The sequence below is a fragment of the Perca fluviatilis genome, chromosome 18, assembly GCF_010015445.1.
Source record: "Perca fluviatilis chromosome 18, GENO_Pfluv_1.0, whole genome shotgun sequence".
In the NCBI taxonomy this organism is placed as follows: domain Eukaryota; kingdom Metazoa; phylum Chordata; class Actinopteri; order Perciformes; family Percidae; genus Perca; species Perca fluviatilis.
Genome location: NC_053129.1, coordinates 12,963,020 through 12,985,167, shown reverse-complemented (window position 1 = coordinate 12,985,167; position 22,148 = coordinate 12,963,020). Strand labels below are relative to the sequence as shown.

At 44.5% G+C, this 22,148-nt stretch overlaps 1 protein-coding gene across 2 annotated transcripts; it reads left to right on the top strand.

Moving 5' to 3' along the window:
* Nucleotides 1-5,168: 5,168 nt before the first annotated feature.
* On the top strand, nt 5,169-6,505 carry LOC120547207. 2 transcript variants are annotated; one of them, XM_039782686.1, is made up of 5 exons: nt 5,169-5,235; nt 5,310-5,365; nt 5,522-5,593; nt 5,754-6,382; nt 6,456-6,505. In XM_039782686.1, exons 1-5 carry the CDS (start codon nt 5,213-5,215, stop codon nt 6,462-6,464), a joined length of 789 nt encoding a protein of 262 aa, XP_039638620.1. In that variant the 5' UTR covers nt 5,169-5,212; the 3' UTR covers nt 6,465-6,505. The 2 variants fall into 2 exon arrangements, with proteins under 2 accessions (XP_039638620.1, XP_039638621.1); XM_039782687.1 differs by lacking the exon at nt 5,522-5,593 and having other exon boundaries at nt 5,198-5,235.
* The last annotated feature ends 15,643 nt before the right edge of the window (nt 6,506-22,148 follow it).

Here is a 22,148-nt window from a genome sequence, read left to right as displayed (position 1 = left end):
ATACTACAGCACTTACTTTAAATAAAAGTTAAATTAATAAATATTTTTGTTGCATCTCTTTTCGGTGTTGTAATTTGTAGACGGCCCTAAGCACTCGGCTTACTACAGGTAGCAGCAGCAGCTAGCAGAAGAGAGCAGGCAAGTGTTCATAAACTTCTGGTGTACTTAAAAACTTTCCAATCCATCGTTTTATGAGTGCATAACCTGTTTGTACTAGTGTAGAAGTTTGGTATTATTTCGGGCATTATTAGTGGGGTCATTTACGAGATACATCACTGGATCCATTAGCCCCTGCGCTAAGCTATTCAGCTGATAACACTACTCTACGCTAACTCTCCCAATGTTCGACCCAGGTGAAAAAAGCTTCTGGGGGGGTGTTTGGCTCGAGGTCATGGTGCAGGAGGTCAGGGTGAAATTACTCCGAACCATCACTTTAAGTGATGTTTGCTCTCTCATTTGAAACAACCCTTGAATACTGTTCGATAACTGTTTAGTTATTTTGTACATAATTTGTGCAGTTTTGAAGTCAATATCTCTGAAATTTAGTGCTTTTAATAAATTGTGGAGTAGTTGGTGCTCTATAAGTGGTTTTATTTACAATTCTTAAGGCTCTCTTTTGAAGGATGAATATAGGTTCAGTGTTGGTTTTGTAAGTGTTTCCCCATACTTCCAAACAGTAAGTAATGTATGGCAGTATGAAGGAACAATACGTGTACAATGATTGTTGATTTAAAAGGTAATTGGTTTTATACAATATAGCAATTGATTTTGATATTTTGGCCTTGATATAGTGTATATGTGGCTTCCAACATAATTTTTTATCAATTATTACTCCCAGAAATTTATTTTACTCTTTCTATTTCAATATAATTTATCATAAGTTTTTTTAATTTAAAGTTGTGGCACAATTAAAAATTATACATTTAGTTTTACTTAAAGGAACACGCCGACTTATTGGGAATTTAGCTTATTCACAGTAACCCCCAGAGTAAGACAAGTCGATACATACCCTTCTCATCTCCGTGCGTGCTGTAAAGCTGTCTGACGGCTCCATCAGCCGATAACAGAACAGGCAAGTGAATGGTTCCAGTAATCCTACTGCTCCGAATAAGTGACAAAATAACACCAACATGTTCCTATTTACATGTTGTGATTTGTAGAGTCACAGCGTGTACAAAAAACAATGTAACATGAGACACAGCCATCTTCTAACCGTAAACAAACCGGGAACTATATTCTCAGGCGGAAGAATATGGTACTTGGGCGGAGTGATATGCTCGCAGCAAGCCTGTCTGAGAATATAGTTCCTGGTTTGTTTACAGTTAGAAGATGGCTGTGTCTCATTTTACGTTGTTTTTTGCTACACGCCACTTACAACAGTAAACAGGAACATGTTAGGCTATTTTGTCTATGTCACAATTCGGAGCAGTAGGCTAGTTGGAACCAGTTACCTGCAGGATCTGTGCTAGGCTAAGCTAATGCTGGAGCCGTCAGACACCGTTACAGCACGCACGGAGATGAGAAGGGTACGTATCGACTTGTCTAACTCTGGGGGTTACAGTGAATAAGCTAAATTCCCAATAAGTCGGCGTGTTCCTTTAAGTTCAGTGTTAGTTTATTTGCATCAAACCAGCTCTTCATCTTTTTTAATTTATTTTCCACTGTATCCAAGAGTTGTTCCAGATTTTCACCGGAACAGATTGAATTAGTATCATCAGCAAATAAAATGGTTTTCAGTGTTTTTGACACCTCCCATACATTATTTATATACAAGTTAAACAACAATGGTCCTAACACTGACCCCTGGGGGACCCCACAGGTAATTTTCTTTAACTTTGAATTATGGTTTTGCAATTCAACATATTGTTGTCGATTATGTAAGTAGCTATTTAACCAGGAAAGTGCAGTCTCTCTAATTCCATATTTGTGTAATTTCCTAATCGAGAAATTGTGGTCTACTGTATCAAATGCCTTCTTAAGATCCAAGAATATCCCCACTGCATATTTGTTTTTGTTCTATTGCTGTTGTTATTTCTTCCACAAATTAATTAAGTGCATGTGAAGTTGTCCTATTAGCCCTGAAACCATATTGCTGATCACACAGTATATTATGTTTAGCAATGAAGTTTTCGAGCCTTGTAGAGAATATTTTTTTCTAGTAATTTTGAAAATTGGGAGAGCAGTGAAACAGGTCTGTAGTTTGAAAGTGTATGTTTTTCATCAGCCTTATATATTGGTATCACTTTTGCCATTTTAATTTTATCTGGAAAGACTCCAGTTTTCAGAGATTGATTACATACATGCGTTAGAGGTTTAACAACACAACCAATAATCATTTTTACCATAAACATGTCAATACCATTCCAGTCAGTTGACTTTTTACTCTTAAATGTTTTAACATCTCTATAATTTCTTTTTCATCAGTTTCCTTAACAAATACAGATTCATTAATATTTACATTCTTGCTTAGCACATTATTTATACTGCCAGTCTTTGTAAACTCCTCAGCTTGAAGATTGATGGCACTCTGTCTGTACGGTAAATACTTAAAGCTGCTGTAGGTAAGATTGTGAAGATCCAGAACTTTGCCAACAAATTTGAACATCAACAACTTCTCAGTCCCTCCCCCCTTTCTGCTGCGGCCCAAACCGTCTCCTAAGAGCTCCCCCACACAAGGGAGTTTGACAGAACTGCCGGCCGACAACATTTTCAATAACTAAACACTAACACAATGTTTACTCACCAACCGTAAAACGATGCTAACTAGCATGGCTAGCGTTAGCCATTTCAGCATCATATCAGACCGACCACTGTGCAAACGTTACTATTATCCTCACCAACGTAGCTTTGTGGACTTTTGACTACTAATAACCAAATGAAAGATAAATCATTTATGGTAATTATGTTACCTGTCGAGAAGAAATGTGGCTACATCTGCATCGTTCTTCAGATCTTTAAAATCCCGGAGCTCACGCCACCTCTGAAAAGCCACTCCAATATTTACCCGAGTTTAGGGAACCTTTGCGCGCGTTAGCAGGGAAGGGGAAAGGAGAACGCTCTTATATGCGTGTGCGTGCCTGAGCAGTGATTGACAGGCAGAAACCCCCGTGGCCCTGATTGGAGAAAATCAACCGGGAGCGGTGGAATTTTGCCAATCGCACTACAGGCTGTAGGTGGTGCCAGAGGAGCTGGATTTTTTTTATATTACATAATTCATGTAGTTCTACTGGAACATAGGGTCAGTTTCAGCAAATATGACAGAAAGTTAGTTTTATAAGACTTACCTACTGCATCTTTAAGCTAGTGCCACCATAGCCTAGTATAAATACTGGAAACAATCTGCTAACCTGGCAACACATCTGCCCTTGAGCATTAAAGCTCACTGAAAGGTATTTTCTCTTTTGCAAAATCCAACCAGCAGAGACGTGGAAGCAATTCTTTAAAATTACTAGTGGAGAAACTGTAGTTTTTCCAGCACAGAACTTAATTTTAGTTTCCATTTTTCAATTGCACGTTTTAGTCTATTAGGGTGCCCAAATGTCGTCTTTTGCCCAGACATGTCCACTTTTTACCTACTGTCTGGGGGGGGGGTAATAAATTCATGAAAAATGTCTTTCATGGGACCATTAAGCGTGTACTTTGATTGGTGCTTTGCACACAATACTATAGTACTTTGTGTGACCTAATTCCTGAAAGGCTGCCTTGTGGGTGGCTCTGCGACGTGCACGTACACTGGGACCAGAGCAGACAGTGGAGCAGCATTCACACAAAATGCCGCTGTGTTTCCTGTGTATCTTGAGTGGCAGTGATGTGTGGAGGAGGAAATCCACTGATGCTGTCTTGATAAGTTTAATTTCATGTTTTCAGCATCAATGACAAGCCCGCGGAGCCCTGAGAATACAAAGCAAATATGTACTCTGACTTGCTGCAGCAAGAACATGGTTTATAAGGGGTACGTTTAGGTGACATGTTAGATAAAATAAACAGATGTGAGTTGGCAAGTAAAGGTCCGAGTCCCTTTGAGGTCAGTCTCTTTGGGTTGCTCCAACACTACACATCAAATCATTGGTTCCCACTCAGCCACCAATCACAGAATCAAATAGAACATCCTCTTCAACACATCAATCTGCTGAGAGGAAAATCATTAAACTTACGTCACTAACCCAGTGCTCATGATTTCTCAGCACATTTGAGCTTTATACAGACTTTAACCTTATAGGCCCTTCAGATACCACACCTGCTAAAGATTTCCCACCGTGGTCAGAAAACACAGGGGAGACACTTTGTTTCTCTCACTGTGACTCTAGAGTCGTACTCGCTCGCCGTCACTACTCACTCTGAAGATAATCACCGTCACTCTCTCACTTCTCCCTCGCTCTATTATATCACCCACTCCCCACACACACACACATGCCTGCTCGACGCACACACCAGCATGCAAGTATAAACATCAGGCCACTAAGTAGGCTACGGCGAAATCTCTGCGTGGAGCCTCCGCACAACCATAAAACAAGACTAGTGCAGCTTCACAGTTGAACTGCAAAAAAAATGTACCACGTACCATCCCAGTCGGACCGGACAAGTGCGAGGCGGAGTGCACCGTGTGCAAAGCTGGCACATGTTTCAGTGTCTTTATTATTTATCTTATTACATTGAAAAGGTATTAAGAGATATTTTGTTGTTTCTGGATTTTAGAACATTATTTCATATTATTTATTTATTTTAAAAGAGAGCTATTATTGTAGGTTTGTTACAGATTCTATTTTATTTTATTACAGAAGTTATTTTTGCACAATTGAGGCATAATAAAGCATGTTCATTAACCTCTGAAAAGCCTGTCGGAATTTGTGTCTCGAGGCCGGGCCGAGTTGTCCTCTTTTTTGGAAATCAAAATATGGTCACCCTTGTCATATAATGTGCCCATGTAAATGTGGCTGTATACCTTTAACAAATTCTGAGGCTAACCCTGAACTCTGAGTTGATTTACCCTGAGATGGGAAACAATGAGTTTTCGGTTACAGAACATGTGTAACATAACATTTGAAGAAAATTGGACAACTGAACCAGTTATGATCCACCTTAATCAGGATTCAATTGCTTGCAGCTGTGAGTCGTTAACTGGCTATGTTCTGATTGGTCAGGGCAGGTCACCTGTAGCACTTATAAACCTTTCACAGGATCACAGTGGTACCTGAGCTGTTCATTCAACATTATGGCTGTTTGGTGTACTGCTGGGTGAGCAACAGTTTGTTTGTGATGTTTTGAGTGATTTCTGTTAAGCAAGTTATGCTTTGTCTGCTTTTCAATAGGGCTTTGCTCCTTGTTTTGCTGACTGGTTTGATTGACAGCTACCCTATGCAGCAAGGTAAAGTATCATTGCTGTCAACATCTTAAAAGTAGTTTAATTGTTTGTCTCTCTTGATGACTTTCTCTTGGTGCAAACCCTGCTTCTGCTGGCTTTAACTGGATGTTTCTTTCTTGTGGATTTTTGGGGCTGCCTCTAAAATGGTCTCAAATCCAGCTCAGTCCAGTTTTCAGAATGCACCTCCAGGATATGCTCAAGGCTCTTCTGCAGGCCCTGCCTCTAAACAAGGTTACTAATGCTTATGTGACTTAACTAAACTTGAGCTGTCAATGTCTCTATGTCTGAACTGATGTGGGTAGTGGATGTCCATGTTTAGCAAAGGAACCTTGCTGTTAAATTCATTGCCTTGAATTCTACTTGCTAACCTCAATGTTACTTCTGTTCCTAGGCATTTCCTGGGCTGTTGCACCTCCCAGTCCCTTTTCTGCTGGAGCATCCACAGGACCTAGCACTCAGCAGTTTGCTGCCAGTGGACCTGCCCTTCGACCACTTGGCCTTAACTTTGTGATCCAGCCTGACTATCTTCTTCCACAGTACCAGGCAGGGGAACTTTTCCAGGAACAGAAAAGATTCGAGCAAGGCAACTCTGAATCTGAGAGCGAAGCGCAAGGTTCCATGCCACCACCTCGTTTTGTCTATGCTGCACAGCCTTCACAAGGCTTTAATGGAGGACCTGTGCCATCAGGCCTGGTCCCATATCCTTACCCTTCCTATGACTACATGTTCCTGAATGGCCAGTATCCTCCAGGCACGTATACATACACCAGCAACAGCGTTGAGCAGGGGAGGGACAGGTGGGATGACGCTCTCTACACAAGGGATAATTATCCCAGCACTAAGCAGGCCAAGAACATCCCTTATAGACATCGCACCGTCAGGCAGGCGAGTATGGGGAGTGCTAGTCAGAGTGGTGCAGCGACTGGACAACAGCAGCCCTACAGTGGAGTTGGTGTACGAGGTTCTTACTCGCAGCCGGGTCGACGCCGCCGGGGAGCTCCAAGAGCATTCATGCAAAAGGTATTGTTCTGTGCTTCAGTTAACGGATATTTTCTGAGTTTGAGATTAACATGTTTCCTTTCCTGTTTTTCAGGTTGGCTAAAGGTGACTCTGAAGTCTTGTCAATAAAGAATATAACTTTTATGTTTGCCCTGGTTTTCAATGTTTATTCCCAAGATTCAAAACTCATGTAGCCAAAGGTGTAACTGGGTGCAGGGTTTGATAGTCAATATTGGTCCAGAATGTGAGCCATTTACAATCTGGCCATAGAACTACCACAAATCACCAATAACTTCCTATATTATGCTATGATCCAAATAACTGAGTCTGCTGCTGAACCCAGTTCTGTCATGACACCTTGAAGATTGATGGCACTCGGTCTGTACAGTAAGCACTTAAGCTAGTGCCACCATAGCCCAGCATAAATACTGGAAACAATCCACTAACCTGGCAACACATCTGCCCTTGAGCCTTAAATCTCACTGAAAGGTAATGTAGATTTTGCAGAATCCAACCAGAGACTTGGAAGCAATTCTTTAAAATTACTAGTGCAGGAACTGTAGTTTCTCCAGCACAGAACTTAATTTTAGTTTCCATTTTTCAATTGCACGATTTAGTCTTCAGGTGACTGTCGTCTTTTGGCCGGACATGTCCACTTTTTACCTACTATCTGGGGGGGGGGGTAAATTCCTGAAGTTTCTTTCATGGGACCATTAAGCGTGTACTTTAACAGGTGCTTTGCACACAATATTACGGTACTTAATATTGTGTGCATTCACACAAAATGCTGTGTTTCCTATGTTGTATCTTGAGTGGCAGTGTGTGGAGGAGGAAATCCACTGATGCTGTCTTGATAAGTTTAATTTCATGTTTCCAGCATCAATGACAAGCAGGGGGAGCGTGGAGAATACAAAGCCAATATGTACTCTGACTTGCTGCAGCAAGAACATGGTTTATAAGGGGTACGTTTAGGTAACATGTTAGATAAAATAAACAGATGGCAAGTAAAGGTCAGTCTCTTTGCAGTGTCTAACACTACACATAAAATCATTGGTTCCCACTCAGCCACCAATCACAGAATCAAATGGAACATCCTCTTCAACTCATCAATCTGATCAGAGGAAAATCATTAAACTTACGTCACTAACCCAGTGCTCATGATTTCTCCGCACATTTGAGCTTTATACAGACTTTAACCTTATAGGCCCTTCAGATACCACACCTGCTAAAGATTTCCCACCGTGGTCAGAAAACACAGGGGAGACACTTTTTCTCTCACTGTGACTCTAGAGTCGTACTCGCTCTGAAGATAATCACCGTCACTCTCTCACTTCTCCCTCGCTCTATTATATCACCCACTCCCCACACACATACACAAACATGCCGGCTCGACGCACACACCAGCGCGCAAGTATAAACATCAGGCCACTAAGTAGGCTACGGCGGAATCTCTGCATGGAGCCTCCGCACAACCATAAAACAAGACTAGTGCAACTTCACAGTTGAACTGCAAAAAAAATGTCCCACGTACCGTCCCGGTCGGGACCCGACGAGTGGGAGGCGGAGTGCACCGTGTGCAAAGCTGGCACATGTTTCAGTGTCTTTATTATTTATCTTATTACATTGAAAAGGTATTAAGAGATATTTTGTTGAAGCTTGATTTTCTAACACAGAAGAGGTCATATTTATTTATTTTAAAAGAGAGCTATTATTGTAGGTTGTTACAGATTCTATTTTATTTTATTACAGAAGTAATGTGGCTGCAGGGCTGGACTGGGACAAAAAATCAGCCCTGGCATTTTTGGCGGGTGTCAAGACTAATCTGTTGATCTCACACTTAAATAATTAATTCATTGTTAGAGTTATGATTTGTATATTTATGGTATTTTTGTTATTTTTTATTATTGATATTTTATATTGTATTGTCATTATTGTTTTTATTACCATTTTGCTGGACAAAAGTGTCTGCTAAATACAATAACCATAACCCTTCCCAAAAGCTACAATAAAGCTGAGAGTAGTATATGCCCTGGAAAAGAGCTAATTAAGCAATTCAAGGAACATTGATGTTTGTATCATCACTGATTTTATAGATCACACAGACTTTTCAGCTACCCAACAGGCTAACCGCTAGCATTTTCAATGTAAGCTTAAACAGTTAGGTTACCTGACAGCCACTAACTTTAATGTTACAGTCAAACTGCTTGTTGTCGTTATGACGAGAGGCGCGCACGCACGCACGCACACACAAACACACACACACACACACACACAGCCTCCCTCCTTTCCTGACAGTTAATTTGCCTACTCCTTACCACGTCGTCCTCTACTCTCTCTTCCATCTTTTCCTCACTCGCTCCCATGGCCCTGTCATGGTCGGCTTCTTCCCTGTCATGATGTTGTTTCTGCTTCTCTGTATAGCCAGCCACCACTCCTCCTCCTCGGCTTAAGGAAGCAGCTACTACAGCCCCAAACATGTCATAAAGTTTGGCACATTTTGAGGAATCCGCCTGTAAATTCTTAATCTTTTTCTCCCGTAATTTCTCTGCACCTCCCTTGCACTTTGGTGGTCGTTTGTCCATTTTAACGTGGATGCTAAACTTCCAGAATAACTATTACAGCTCGTTTCTCAGGGCCGGGAGGCGTGACCATAGTGGGATTTGTAATTTTGCGGCCCGGAAGGGGGTTCCTGGATTTGATTGGGTCAGGCCAGTGTAAATAAAGAAAATTAACCAATGGGCCGCTGTGAGTTCTTTATGGGCCGGCGCGGCCCAAAAAACAAAAAAACAAAACAAATAGCCTATTTATCGGCGATTCGGCCAAAAAGTGCGTCGGCCCACCGGGAAAATGCCCAGTATGCCAGATGGCCAGTCCAGCCCTGTGTGGCTGTATACCTTTATGGGTATTCTGCTACGTCCCTACGCATATACGCACGTGGCGCCTGTAACATAAGACTCACGCTGTTGTGGAGAGTAAGTTTTAGCACCTGCCTGTATGTTACCTGCACGTTTGCTTAATACAAAGGATTCGTTGAAGTCTAAGACTCGTGTGGACATTTGAATTATTTACATGGTGTCAGAAGCGTTTGACGGACACATTGCTTCTTCGAAAAGATGGCCGAGTTTCATCCTCCGGAAAGTTTCGTTTTTGATCGTCCAAATGAACGGGCTGACTGGAAACAATGTTTCCTGCGATTTCGGTTGGCCACTAAACTGAGTAAAGAGGACGGCGAAGTGCAGGTCAGTTCGCTGATTTATGCCATGGGGCCTGAGGCTGAAAACATTTTCAAGTCTTTCACCTTCGAGACGGAGGGGGATGAGAAGAAGATTGGCGTTGTGTTGGGAAAATACGACATATACTTCTACCCTAAACGCAACGTGATTCGCGAGCGCGCATGTTTTCATCAGAGATTGCAGCGGCCCGGTGAGAAAGCCGAAATGTTTATCAGAGCCCTGTATGAGTTATCAGAACACTGTGACTTCGGTGTAAACAAAGACGAACACATCTGTGACCGCATTGTGGTGGGCATTTTGGACAAAAAACTGTCACGTAAATTGCTGCTAATGGCTGATCTTACACTTGCCCAAACCATTACAACTGTTCGCCAGTCCGAGGAGGTTGCACTCCAAGTTCACCTGCAGGGTGAGTCACACGCAGCGGTGCAGGAAATCCGCGGGAGAGGATTAGGCAGAGGAAAGCCCAAGTGGAAACCTAAAAAGAGAGAAAATTATCAAGGAGACTCGAAATGTGGAAAATGTGGAAAATTGAAACACAGAGATCCAGAAAGGTGCCCAGCCATGAACTCTACATGCAACAAGTGTAAGAAGGTGGGTCACTGGGAAAAGAAATGTTACAGTAAATCAGTCAGAGAAGTGACAGAAACTGTTTGACAGACACCATACTTCCTGGGTTCAGTCACCAATGAAAACAGAAGTGATGAACAATGGAAAATACAGTTTACAATTGGAACAACACCGGTCAAATTCAAAATTGACCCGGGTGCAGATGTAAACATTATGGGAGAAGAGACATTAAAGAAATTTGTTCCCAAAAGGAATTGGAGTCATCTCTACTCGCACTGTGCAACCCAGGTGGTCAGTTGGACTGTTTAGGAAAGTTTCAAGCCAGCACAGAATATAAAGGAAAGCCATACTCTTTTTCCAGTATGTCATCAGTGGCCGAAACGCAAACAATATGCTAAGCAGAGTCACAGCAATGATGATGGGGCTTGTGAAACGTGTCGAAGAAGTCCACAATGTTATATCTGTAAAACGTTCAGTATTGTGTCCTGTTGGACTCTGTTATGTTATGCACTGCAGGTGACAAGTTACTGTGCCTTTAAGGCTTACAGCAGTGTTTTATGGCAAGGGTCGTAAATGTAAGGTTTGCGGCAGTTCATTAAACGCAACATGAACGGAGCTACACGGTGTGGTTATTGAGTTCTACACAAACATAATATTTGGCGAACGAGGATGTCTGAACTCGTCTTACCACCACCGCCACCTTTCCTACCTGTTCCTGGTGATCCCGCTGTCCCCTGGGATCGCTGTCTCAGCATTACGTGAGCTGGCTAGACTGTGATTTTGGGGCTTTGGAGGATGGACTTATAGTTGACCAGTTAATAGAAAAAACGTCATGTAACCAACTGAGGGAGAGACTTTTACTAGAGCCAGACTCCACGACACTAGCGAACGCTTTGGTGATTGGAAAACAGTTGGAAACGACCCTAATGGAGGCGCGCAAGTTCGGCCGCGCTGTGCACGACCCTGTCACCATCGTCAGTTCAGCACACAGAGCCTGCAGAGACGGATGACAGGGTGAGTGACAGTTTGGATGTACAGAGAGTGGACAGGGGGCCCAGGGAGAGTGGGCACAAGAGCTGTGGCAACTGTGGCTCCACTAAACATACAACCAGGGATCAGACATGTCCTGCCCAGGGAAAACGTCATAACTGCAACAAGTTGAACCATTTTGCACGCTGCTGTCGCTCCTCTTCTGCTTGCCATGATACTGCTGCTGTCCCCATAAACACTGTACAGACCTCACAGCTCTGCACATGCCGTGTGGGCACAGCTCTCATTCCACTCCTCGTGGACACAGGAGCGAAAGTGTCAATTCTGAACAAATGCACATATGACCGCTTCTTCAGTCACATGCCTTTGGAAGCAGCGGCTAAACCCCTATTAGGCTACGACCATTTCGCCATCTCCACTCTGGGTGTGGCTCGCCTCCCCGTCAGATATGATCAACAATGTGCACCTTCCACCAAGTTCTGCATCACCCGGAAGGGAGCTAACATTATGGGCCTAGACTTGTTCCTTGCTCTGGGTTTTACTGTGAGTGATGCTAGGGGCCTGCATGTCCTGCAGGTCGCCGCCTCCTGGCCTGACCGCTACCCACAACTGTTCACCGGGCTGGGCCGCATGACTGGATTTGTACACCAGCCTACTGTTGACCCCTCAGTCCGCCCTGTTATCCAGCCCCTATGGCGCATTCCCCTGGCTCTCTGTGACGCTGTGGAAGCAGAGCTGCATCGCCTGGTGGAGGAGGACGTCATAGAGCCCGTTGACGCCTCTCCGTGGGTGTCTAACCTGGTGATAGCCAAGAGAAGGGGGGGCGGACTGCGACTCTGTGTCGACCTCACAGATGTAAACAAAGCCATCATCCCTGATAAGTACCCCCTACCTACGGCTGAGGAGCTCACTAGCCATTTCCACGGCTCCACTGTTTTCAGTAAGATGGACTTACAAAACGGCTACCTGCAGGTCCCTCTGGCTCCTGCCAGCATGGACCTTACAGCGTTTGTCACGCATGTGGGGGGTCTTCAGATTTAAACGCATGGCATTTGGACTCTCATCAGCCCCGAGCTGTTTTCAGAAGATAATGTCACTCATACTGGCAGGTATCCAGGGCGTCTCCATCTACCTGGATGACGTGGTGGTGCATGCCCCTTTCACCGCACTGCATGACGATCGCCTGGAGCAGGTCTTTCGGCGTTTCGAACAGCATGGGGTCACACTGAACTCTGAGAAATGCATGTTCAGGGTTGAGGAGGTTGAGTTCCTGGGCTTCAGGCTCTCGAAGGAGGGCATCGCCCCGATTATGTTCCACACTGAGGCCATTCTGTCCCTGCCAGATCCGCAGTCGCCATCCCAGCTGTCTTCCTTCCTGGGGATGGCTGCCTACTACCTCAGATTCATGCCACACTACTCTGACTCAACGGCACCCCTGCGCCAGCTGCTAAGGAAGGATGTTACGTGGGAATGGACCCCGGCCTGCCACGAAGCCGTGCGCATCATCAAACGGCAGCTCATGTCCCCACCCACACTGACCCATTTCAGCTTGACCGCGCCCACCATGGTCACCTGCGACGCTTCCGGGGTGGCGCTAGGCCCTGTGCTCTCCCAGACTCAAGAGAGGGTGGAACGCCCAATGGCTTTTGCCTCACGGGCACCTACTCCAGCAGAGCAGAAGTATTCGGTAGGGGAGAGGGAGGCCCTGGCCTGCCTGTGGGCGTGCGAACGCTGGCATGTTTACCTATACGGGAGGCCTTTCACCATTCGCACGGACCACCAAGCACTGACGTCACTGCTGGCGGCTCAAGGCTCGGGGCACAGGCCCATGAGACTGCTGAGGTGGGCTGACAGGCTGAACCAATACAACTTCAGTCTGGAGTTTATGCCTGGGCGGGCCAACACGGTGACCGACCTCCTGTCTAGAGTTGTGTCAGTGATGAAGGAGACAGGCGGAGTGACATCAGACACAGAGCGACGAAGACTGGGTCCACATCCTGCACGGGCCCCTCAGTTCAGTAGTCACTCTGGCGGAGCTAGAGCAGGCCTCAGCCGCTGATGAGGTCTTCACAACTCTCCGTACCTACGTCCAGGATGGCTGGCCTGCCAAAGTGGACGACAGACTGCTGCCCTATTACCGCTTCCGCAACGAGCTCTCCTGCTGGGGGGCAGTGTGCCTAGCCCGTGGCAACCCTCCGGTCGTTCCGGAGATTCTCAGGTCCAGAGTACTACACATGGCGCATGAGGCGCACCCGGGGGTGGTCAAGGTGAAGCAGCGCTGCCGTGACACAGTGCGGTGGCCCCACATAGTCTCTGATGTTGAGGATGTCAGCCTGCCACAGCCCCTTTCACCCCGACCCCTTGGCCGTCCTCATCCTGGGAACATATTCAGGTCGACCTCTGTGGAGAACTTCATGGGGCACCTGCTCACGCTCGCTACCTGCTGGTTGTGCACGATCTTCATTCAAAGTGGCTGGAGGTTTTTCAGCTGAGCTCCATCACTGCAAACTCATCGACCGTCTGGACAACCTGTTTGGGCGCTGGGGCCTCCCCGGTGTCATCACAACGGATAATGGGCCCCAATTTGCGTCAGCGGAGTTCACAGAGTTTCTCACGATGCGGTCCATAAAGCACATCAGGACGGCAGTGTATCACCCAGAGAGTAATGGGGGGGGTGGAAAGACTGAATAAAACGCTCAAGAATGGAATCCGAGCCTGTCTGGAGGAAGGGAAAACCTTCAGCGACGCACTCAACCAAACTCTCCTGACCATCCGGGCATCCAAGCATTCCACCACAGGAGTGTCACCTGCATTGCTCATGATTGGGCGCGAACTAAAGCAAACACTGGTTGAGTGGTTGAGCTGAGCCAGCTCCTGCACGTGGGAGCCCAGGGTTCCAGAAAGCAAGAGCTCATGTGAAAGGTTCACAGGCTCGGATGAAAGAGAGGTTTGATACCACGCACAGAGTGCAGACCCCCTCACTTTCTGCAGGGGTTTGGGTCAGGATCAAATACCTCCACCGCCAAAATGAGCTACAGTCATACTGGTCAGAGCCCTTGCAGGTGACTAAGCAGTTGGGGCCAGCCACTTACAGGCTGGAGAATGGGACTCGTTGACACTCAAACCGCCTGCACAGAGTTGCAGCCCCCACAGTACCTGCATCACCTTTGTATCCAGCAGCGGCTCTAGGTTGGCAGCCCAGGCCAAGAGCTAACCGGGTGGGAGGTAATCCACCAGCACCACCTGATGCAGCTTCACGGCCAGCACACCCTCAGAGAATGAGGGTCCCACCTGTGTGGCATGGGGACTATGTGACATGATGATAGTGACACTGGGGAATGTGGGCTAAACGTTATGTTTCAGTTTCCAGGGAGGTGGGGGGAAAATGTTATATCTGTAAAACGTTCAGTATTGTGTCCTGTTGGACTCTGTTATGTTATGCACTGCAGGTGACAAGCTACTGTGCCTTTAAGGCTTACAGCAGTGTTTTACGGCAAGGGTCGTAAATGTAAGGTTTGCGGCAGTTCAGTAAACGCAACATGAACGGAGCTACATGGTGTGGTTATTGAGTTCTACACAAACATAATACACAAAGCATTCGGTGAGCATGGAACACTCAAAACCGAGCCTGTTAAAATCCTGTTAAGAGATAATGCCGAGCCATACACAGTGCACACTGCTCGTCGCGTTCCGTTGCCTCTATTGCAAAAAGTAAAAGAGGAATTAAAACACATGGAGGAAAATGAGGTAATTGAGCCTGTGACTGAGCTGGTGTGCACCTATAGTGCCAGTTCCAAGGAAAAATGGGAAGGTGCGGATCTGTGTTGATTTGAAGAGGTTAAACGAGGCTGTAAGGAGAGAGAGGTACGTCCTTCCAACTGCTGAGGAAATTACTGCTAAACTCAGTGGAGCAACCATGTTCACGTCACTGGATGCTGCCTCTGGGTTTTGGCAGATACCTCTACACCCAGAAAGCACCAAGTTAACCACCTTTATAACACCCTTTGGGAGATATGCGTTTAAAAGACTACCATTCGGAATCACAAGTGCTCCGGAAATCTTCCAACGAAAAATGACAGAGACCCTCAACGGCCTGGAAGGCGTGGCTATCTTCATGGACGATGTCCTCGTGTATGGAGATACTCCAGAGCAGCACGACCAGCATCTCAGCAAGGTGCTGGAAAGGATCGAGTCAGCCGGCCTGAAGCTAAACAAAGAAAAATGTAAGTTCAGGCAGGACCAGCTTCACTTCTTGGGCCAAGTAATTGACAAATCAGGTGTGAGACCTGACCCTGACAAAGTCGAGGCAATCCGCGAGCTCCCACCACCACAGAACGTACAAGACCTAAAGCGTATTCTGGGCATGTTTAATTACTTAGGAAAATACATTTCCAACTTGTCTACAGTGGGTCAGCCACTTTATGACCTGTTAAAGTCCAAGTCAGTATGGACGTGGGACCACTCTCAGCAGGAGGCATTCCAGCGGATTAAACACATCCTGTCCACTTCTCCACTCCTGAAGTTCTACGATGTGAACTGCCCTACTGCTGTCTCAGCTGACGCCAGCAGTTATGGCATAGGCGGAGCTGCATGAAGGGGAATGGAAACCTGTGGCATACTGCTCACGTCGTCTGTCTGATGCCGAGACCAGATATGCACAGATTGAGAAGGAGTGTTTGTCGAGTGTCTGGGCCTTTGAGAGATTTGAAAAGTACCTGTGTGGCCTTGAGAGCTTCAAATTGGTCACCGACCACAAACCTCTGGTTCCACTCATGAATCAGAAAGACCTGGACAACGTGCCAATACGGTGCCAAAGGCTACTCATGAGACTTATGAGATTTAAACCGATGGCCGAATATGCACCAGGGAAGACCTTAACAGTGGCCGACACACTCTCACGAAGTGCACTACAGTGCCTGGAAAGGGAGACTGACACTCACTCTGACGTAGCGTGCTACATAGCATCCGTTGTTGACGCCATGCCTGCAACTCCACGTAGGCTTGAGGCCATAAAGACAGCTACAGCAGCAGTCTGTAACCTGCAATTGGTGTTGCAGTACATAAAGTCAGGGTGGCCAGAGAACATAAGCCATATTCCAGCAGCAATCAGGGAGTATTTTCCCATGAAAGCTGAATTATCTGAATGGGCCTCAATTTTCATGCCAGGAATTTAAAGACTTTGCGAGAGAGTTTGACTTCACCAACAGTCCACACAACCCTCAAGGGAACGGACATGCAGAGAGAAGGTAGAAAGACCCTCTGCTCGCCCTCACGTGCTTTCGGTCAACGCCTCGCACCACCACAGGCGTGAGCCCGGCAGAGCTACTCATGGGCCGGAAGATAAAGACAACCCTTCCAACACTGGAGGCAAATCTACAGCCCCAATGGCCTGATCTGGAAACTGTCAGGACTAAGGAAGCATTGGAAAAAGGGAAACAAGCGTTCTACTTTAATCAGCGCCATGGAGCTAGGCCTTTGCCTTCTTTACAGCCAGGTGATCCTGTCCTCATGAAGCTGGACCATCAGAAAGCCTGGAGAACACCTGCCGTTGTCTCTGGAGGCAGCGTCACACCACGCTCCTTTGTCATTGAAACACCCCAGGGAGCAACTTTGAGACGCAACCGGCGTCACTTGCGACAGGTTCCTCCGGCGGCTGGAGCCACACATCCTCTAGCTCCAGATGCACTACAGCAAGGAGCTGTCACGCAGCAGCCTGACCCCGCAGTCTTTGCTGACACTGCATCACCAACCCCCAGTGTCGAACCGACTGACACACAGACTGGACTGTTCCATACCCGGTCTGGTAGACCGAGTGTTGAAAGGTTGAATCTGTGAAGGAAAATCACATGTTCGCTGTGACGGTGTCGCTGTTTTTCTATTGTTGAGCCATGGACTATGGGGAGGGGAAAAGAGAAATTAAGGGAAATGTTTATTAATTCTGTGGACTGACAAGTTTATTGACACTGTGAAGAGAGCTGATGTTCTAATGCTCGTTAATATAATGCACAGAGTTATGTTTGATGAGTTAAATCAACTGATACTAGTGCCTTACTGTTTAATAAAATGCAGTACCTTTAAGATGTCCAGATATAGGAACAGTCAGGATATCTTTTGATTCTTGTTTATCCCCTGAGAAAGAAACAAAACTTAAAAGGGGAGATGTCATATAATGTGCCCATGTAAACGTGGCTGTATACATTCAATGGCATTCTGCTACATCCCTACGCACGTATGCACGTAGCGCCTGTAACGTAAGACTCACGTAGTTGTGGAGAGTAAGTTTTAGCACCTGCCTGTATGTTACATGCACGTTTGCTTAATACAAAGGATTCTTTCAAGTCTAAGACTTGTGTGGACATTTGAATTCTTTACAACCCTAACTCTATAAAAAAAATGTATTAGCACCAGGTGTCAGAGGGGTTTCTTTGAAATAAAATTGTTTTTAATTGTCTAGGCAATGCATGTGTGGTATTGGTAATCAGAATTAATGCATTGTTGAACTAGTTTAACTGAATTTGTGTGGTCTGATTATTTTAAGAAAATGACAGGAGCACCTCTTATTTTGACTCTATCTCCAATTGGGCAAGTTAAGACTAAATGTTTATTTGACAGAAAAGTAATTTCTAACTGTTCAAAAATACTGCTGAATGTTCAATGAGATTACATGAAAAAGAAACTCCAGAATAACAAGGAACACAAACTAAAACTAAGGATTGTAATCCATAGCACCTAATGTAGCAATGTGCAACATAACCTTAGAAGAAAATGTAAAGGCCCGTTGAAGGAAGGAAGTTTAACAAATGGAGTCTAACCCTGAACTCTGAGTTGATTTACCCTGAGATGGGAAACTCAGTTTTCGGTTCCAGAACAGCGGATTTGAGTTGGTTCAATCAACTCGGAGCGGGTTGACTCCAAGTTAAACACGTGCACCACCTCCATAAAAAGGCAGCATGAATGGAGCCATGATACTGGGATTCACCATGGCAACAACCACAAATCGGTCAGCATATTACCCCTCTGGAACTACTCATACGCACATACAGCGAGTTTGAACATATATTTTCTTAAAAAAAGCAACATGGCTGCTGCTGCCAAAGAGAGAGAATTGGCGTGGGAGAAAAATGCTGCTTGACTCAATGTGTATGTTCCAGTATAGTGTATTCATTTCATATTTAATCACAGTTTATTACTGGTGAAAACTTAAAAAAAAACTGAATTTCATTTAGGTGTAATCCTGCGGGCAAAACTACTACTAATCCCATTCTGAGGTTGCAGCACCATGTCATTAACAGAATTATAATTTATAACCATTTATTTCAAAGGGTTTTACATCATTGCCTGCTATTCTGTCGGACTCCTTTTTAATGGCTCTCGCTGGTATATGTCCAGGTGAACACTACAAAAGTTTAAAAAACTTTTCAGAGTGAGGCCCACTTTTCTGACGGCTCTGCAAACAGTGGCTTTACTAATACGCTACGCATCACCGATGTCTTAAAGAAAACTGCCGTTTGCAAAAAAATATATATATATATTATATATAAAAAACACAAAGAATCTACTCGGATGTAAGAATATGTCCACGATGGGTGACGTTAGTGATATGAGGACAGATAGGGTTATGTAGGCTACACATCTGATCGACTGTGAAGAAAAATGATAGCGCTCAAATAGGTAGTTATCTGGAAATGATAATTAATGGAAGGGGCCTCAATATCATCTCCTGACATATGTTTAACTCTGCCTATGTGTGTGTGTGTGTGTGTTTGTGCTCTGAAGTGTGGATATGTGTGTGTGAATCTACAAAGCCTGACCTTAACATCTACTATGCAACAAACAGCTACCGTTTGGAGATACATTTGTCTCTGGACAGTGATATTTTAAGAAAATGACAAGAGCGCCTCTCTTATTTTTACTTACTTACTATATCTTATTGGGCCAAATAGCTGAAGGTAAGACAACATTTAAATTGGACAGAAAATAAACTATTTCTAACTGTCAGAAATACAAAAAAATACATTTGATACTGCTCAGGAATGTTGAATGAAAAAAGGAAACACCAGAACAAACATCTGTGACAAAGAACACAGACACAAAAAAACAAAAACTAAGGAGGTTGTGTTGTGTAAGGATTGTAATCTAAAGCACCTAATGTAGCAATGTGCAACATAACATTTGGAGAAAATTAAGGGCCCGTTTATGGAAGGAGGCTTAACAAATTCTGAGAATAACCCTGAACTCTGAGTTGATTTACCCTGAGATGGGAAACAATGGCCCTCATTCACCAACCGTTCTTACGAAGAAATGTGTTCTTAAACCCTTCTTAAGAACTTTTTACGAAGATTCTGGCATTCACTTATGTTTTCTTAACTTGGATTTGTTCTTAGCTAAGAACAAAATCTACGAACACTGAAAAGCACTCTTACGCACATTTGAGTGATGACAATTTGCTCCAAATGATTGCTTATTGCATTTTATTTAATTCTACAGTCGTTTACAATGATAGTATTGTGCTGTAATGTATTTCTGATCATTTGTTGAAAAAAAAATCATATTATGCAAAAAAAACACTAACATCAGCAATTAAACTGATTAAATCCTGCGTTATTTGGTGATTGATCGCTATTTATAGGGCCAAAATACAATGGTAGAATGTAACAAAGTACAAATTCGTCCTAACTGTACTTAAGTACATTTCTCACGTATCTGTACTTTACTTAAGTAGACTCAATAGTGCATAGCCTACTTTTGACTTTTACTTTGTTACATTTTGCAGAAATTATCTATACTTTTTACTCCACTACATTTCTACAATGTTCCGTTACATTTTCTGATCAGTTTCCCCCCTGCCAAAACGTCTCCCTGACCGTCACGCGTTAGTAGTAAAGTCTGGTTGCCGTAGATAGGCTACTGTATGGGCACCGCTGATCCAAGCCGGCTCTGGTGCTGCAGAGCCCGGGCGCAGCGCCGCTGACCCTCGGTAATACAGCCCCCGGTAAAATTGAAAATTAAAACGTCTGTTTTTATTATTCCCGTTTTTAAATCAAAGTTGCCATCTATTTCTCACCACAGCATCGTTTACTCCTCCGCCAGGCTGCGTAAGACGCGTTCATATCTTATTTATTTGGCTGGACCTCTTCACATCTCCCCATTTGCGCTGCTTCACACACTTTATTTGCTTACTTGCATGGTTAAAGAAAATAAAATACATCCATGAATAAAACCAACCGCATTCCGATTCTAACAACACATTTCCGTTATATGCTGGTTAGGATAGGAACTTCTTTTAAAAGCCAGGCCTTGTTTGTGGTAGTGGACATCTTCTACTTTTACTAAAGTAAATTTGTCTCTGGTTATTTGTACTTTTATTTAAGTACTGAGATTCAGTACTACTTCCTCCACCGCGGCTCCGACAATCTCCGAAAACCTGTCTCCCAGGAGGTACACAGGAAGTGTCATGTCCTTAAATGGGAATTGGCGGGGCGTTTTCTTATGCTAATTAGGAACAACTTGCACGCGCTTTCATGCTGCGTTCATGCCACCTCGGAATAACAGGCACTGGTTACGTTGTTTTTCCGATTGGCAGCGTTCACATGGTCGGGATGCGTTTTCTTCTTCTTCTGTTATATTGGCGTTTGGCATAACAACTTTTTGCATGACTGCCACTAACGGTTGGCCGTAGCCGAGAGCATCAGGTGTGTGAAAACATGGAGGCCACAATAACAAAAGATTTGCTGCTGTTTTCTTATACGAGCATCCAAACAGCACATCGGCAGGTGTGTGTTTGTGTTATCTGGAGGACAACGAACGGGAAAAGACACGGATAATGTGTTGTTTTTTTTATACATAGGCCTATTTATGAATAATTTGAAACATATTATGTCTGTGTATGTTTCTTGGCAGAGGCATTTGTCCACAATAAACAGTTTATTGTCATTAAAATATGTTCAGTGAACCAAAGTCGCCTCCATCAAACGTCAGTTGTCAACAATGCATCACCAACTGGGAAACTCTGTTATCAAAATCCAGCCCGAGTTTCCCACCTCTGATTCCCACAGGACGTTACGTGAATGGTGACGTTTTCACTCGGAAAAACGTTTTTCCGATGTCCATGAACGCACGGTAAGTTACGAAGACATGGGATTCCTCAATCCTTACCGTGCGTTCATGGACATCGGAAAAACGTTTTTCCGGAAAGTGAAAACGTCACCATTCACGTAACGTCCTGTGGAAATAGAGGTGAATCGGGCTGGTTTGATAACCGAGTTCCCAGTTGGTGACGTTTGACGTTTGATGGAGGCGACTTTGGTTCACTGACCATATTTCAATGACAATAAACTGTTTATTGTGGACAAATGCCCTTTGCTAAGAAAACATACACAGACATAATATGTTTCAAATTATTCATAAATAGGCCTATGTAATAAAAAACAAACAATTATCCGTTTTTCTTCCGTTCGTTGTCCTGCAGATAACACAAACAAACACCTGACGATGTGCTGTTTGGATGCTCGCATAAGAAAACAGAGAATCTTCTGTTATTGTGGCCTCCATGTTTTCACACACCTGATGCTCTAGGCTATGGCCAACAGTTGGTGGCAGTCATGCAAAAAGTTGTTATGCCAAACGCCAATATAACAGAAGAAGAAGAACACAGACCATCTGAACGCTGCCAGTCGGAAAAACAACGTAACCAGGGGGGCGGTGCCTGTTATTCCGAGGTGGCATGAACGCAGCATCAGAACACAAATCTGTCATGAATCCGACGTAGACTTTTCTTAGGAACCTTCTTAAGAACATATTTATGAGAAAATTTTGGAAGATATTGGTGAATGAGGCCCAATGAGTTTTCGGTTACAGAACATGTGCAACATAACATTTGAAGAAAATTGGACAACTGAACCAGTTATGATCCACCTTAATCAGGATCCAATTGCTCGCAGCTGTGAGTCGTTAACTGGCTATGTTCTGATTGGTCAGGGCACGTCACCTGTAGC

Bases quoted from the DNA above. Each gene is read 5' to 3' on its own strand.
- LOC120547207 (XM_039782686.1), top strand. From the start codon at position 5,213: ATGGCTGTTTGGTGTACTGCTGG. The intron at 5,236-5,309 runs GTGAGCAACAGT...GCTTTTCAATAG, and splicing joins GCTGTTTGGTGTACTGCTGG to GGCTTTGCTCCTTGTTTTGC. The intron at 5,366-5,521 runs GTAAAGTATCAT...TCTCAAATCCAG, and splicing joins CAGCTACCCTATGCAGCAAG to CTCAGTCCAGTTTTCAGAAT.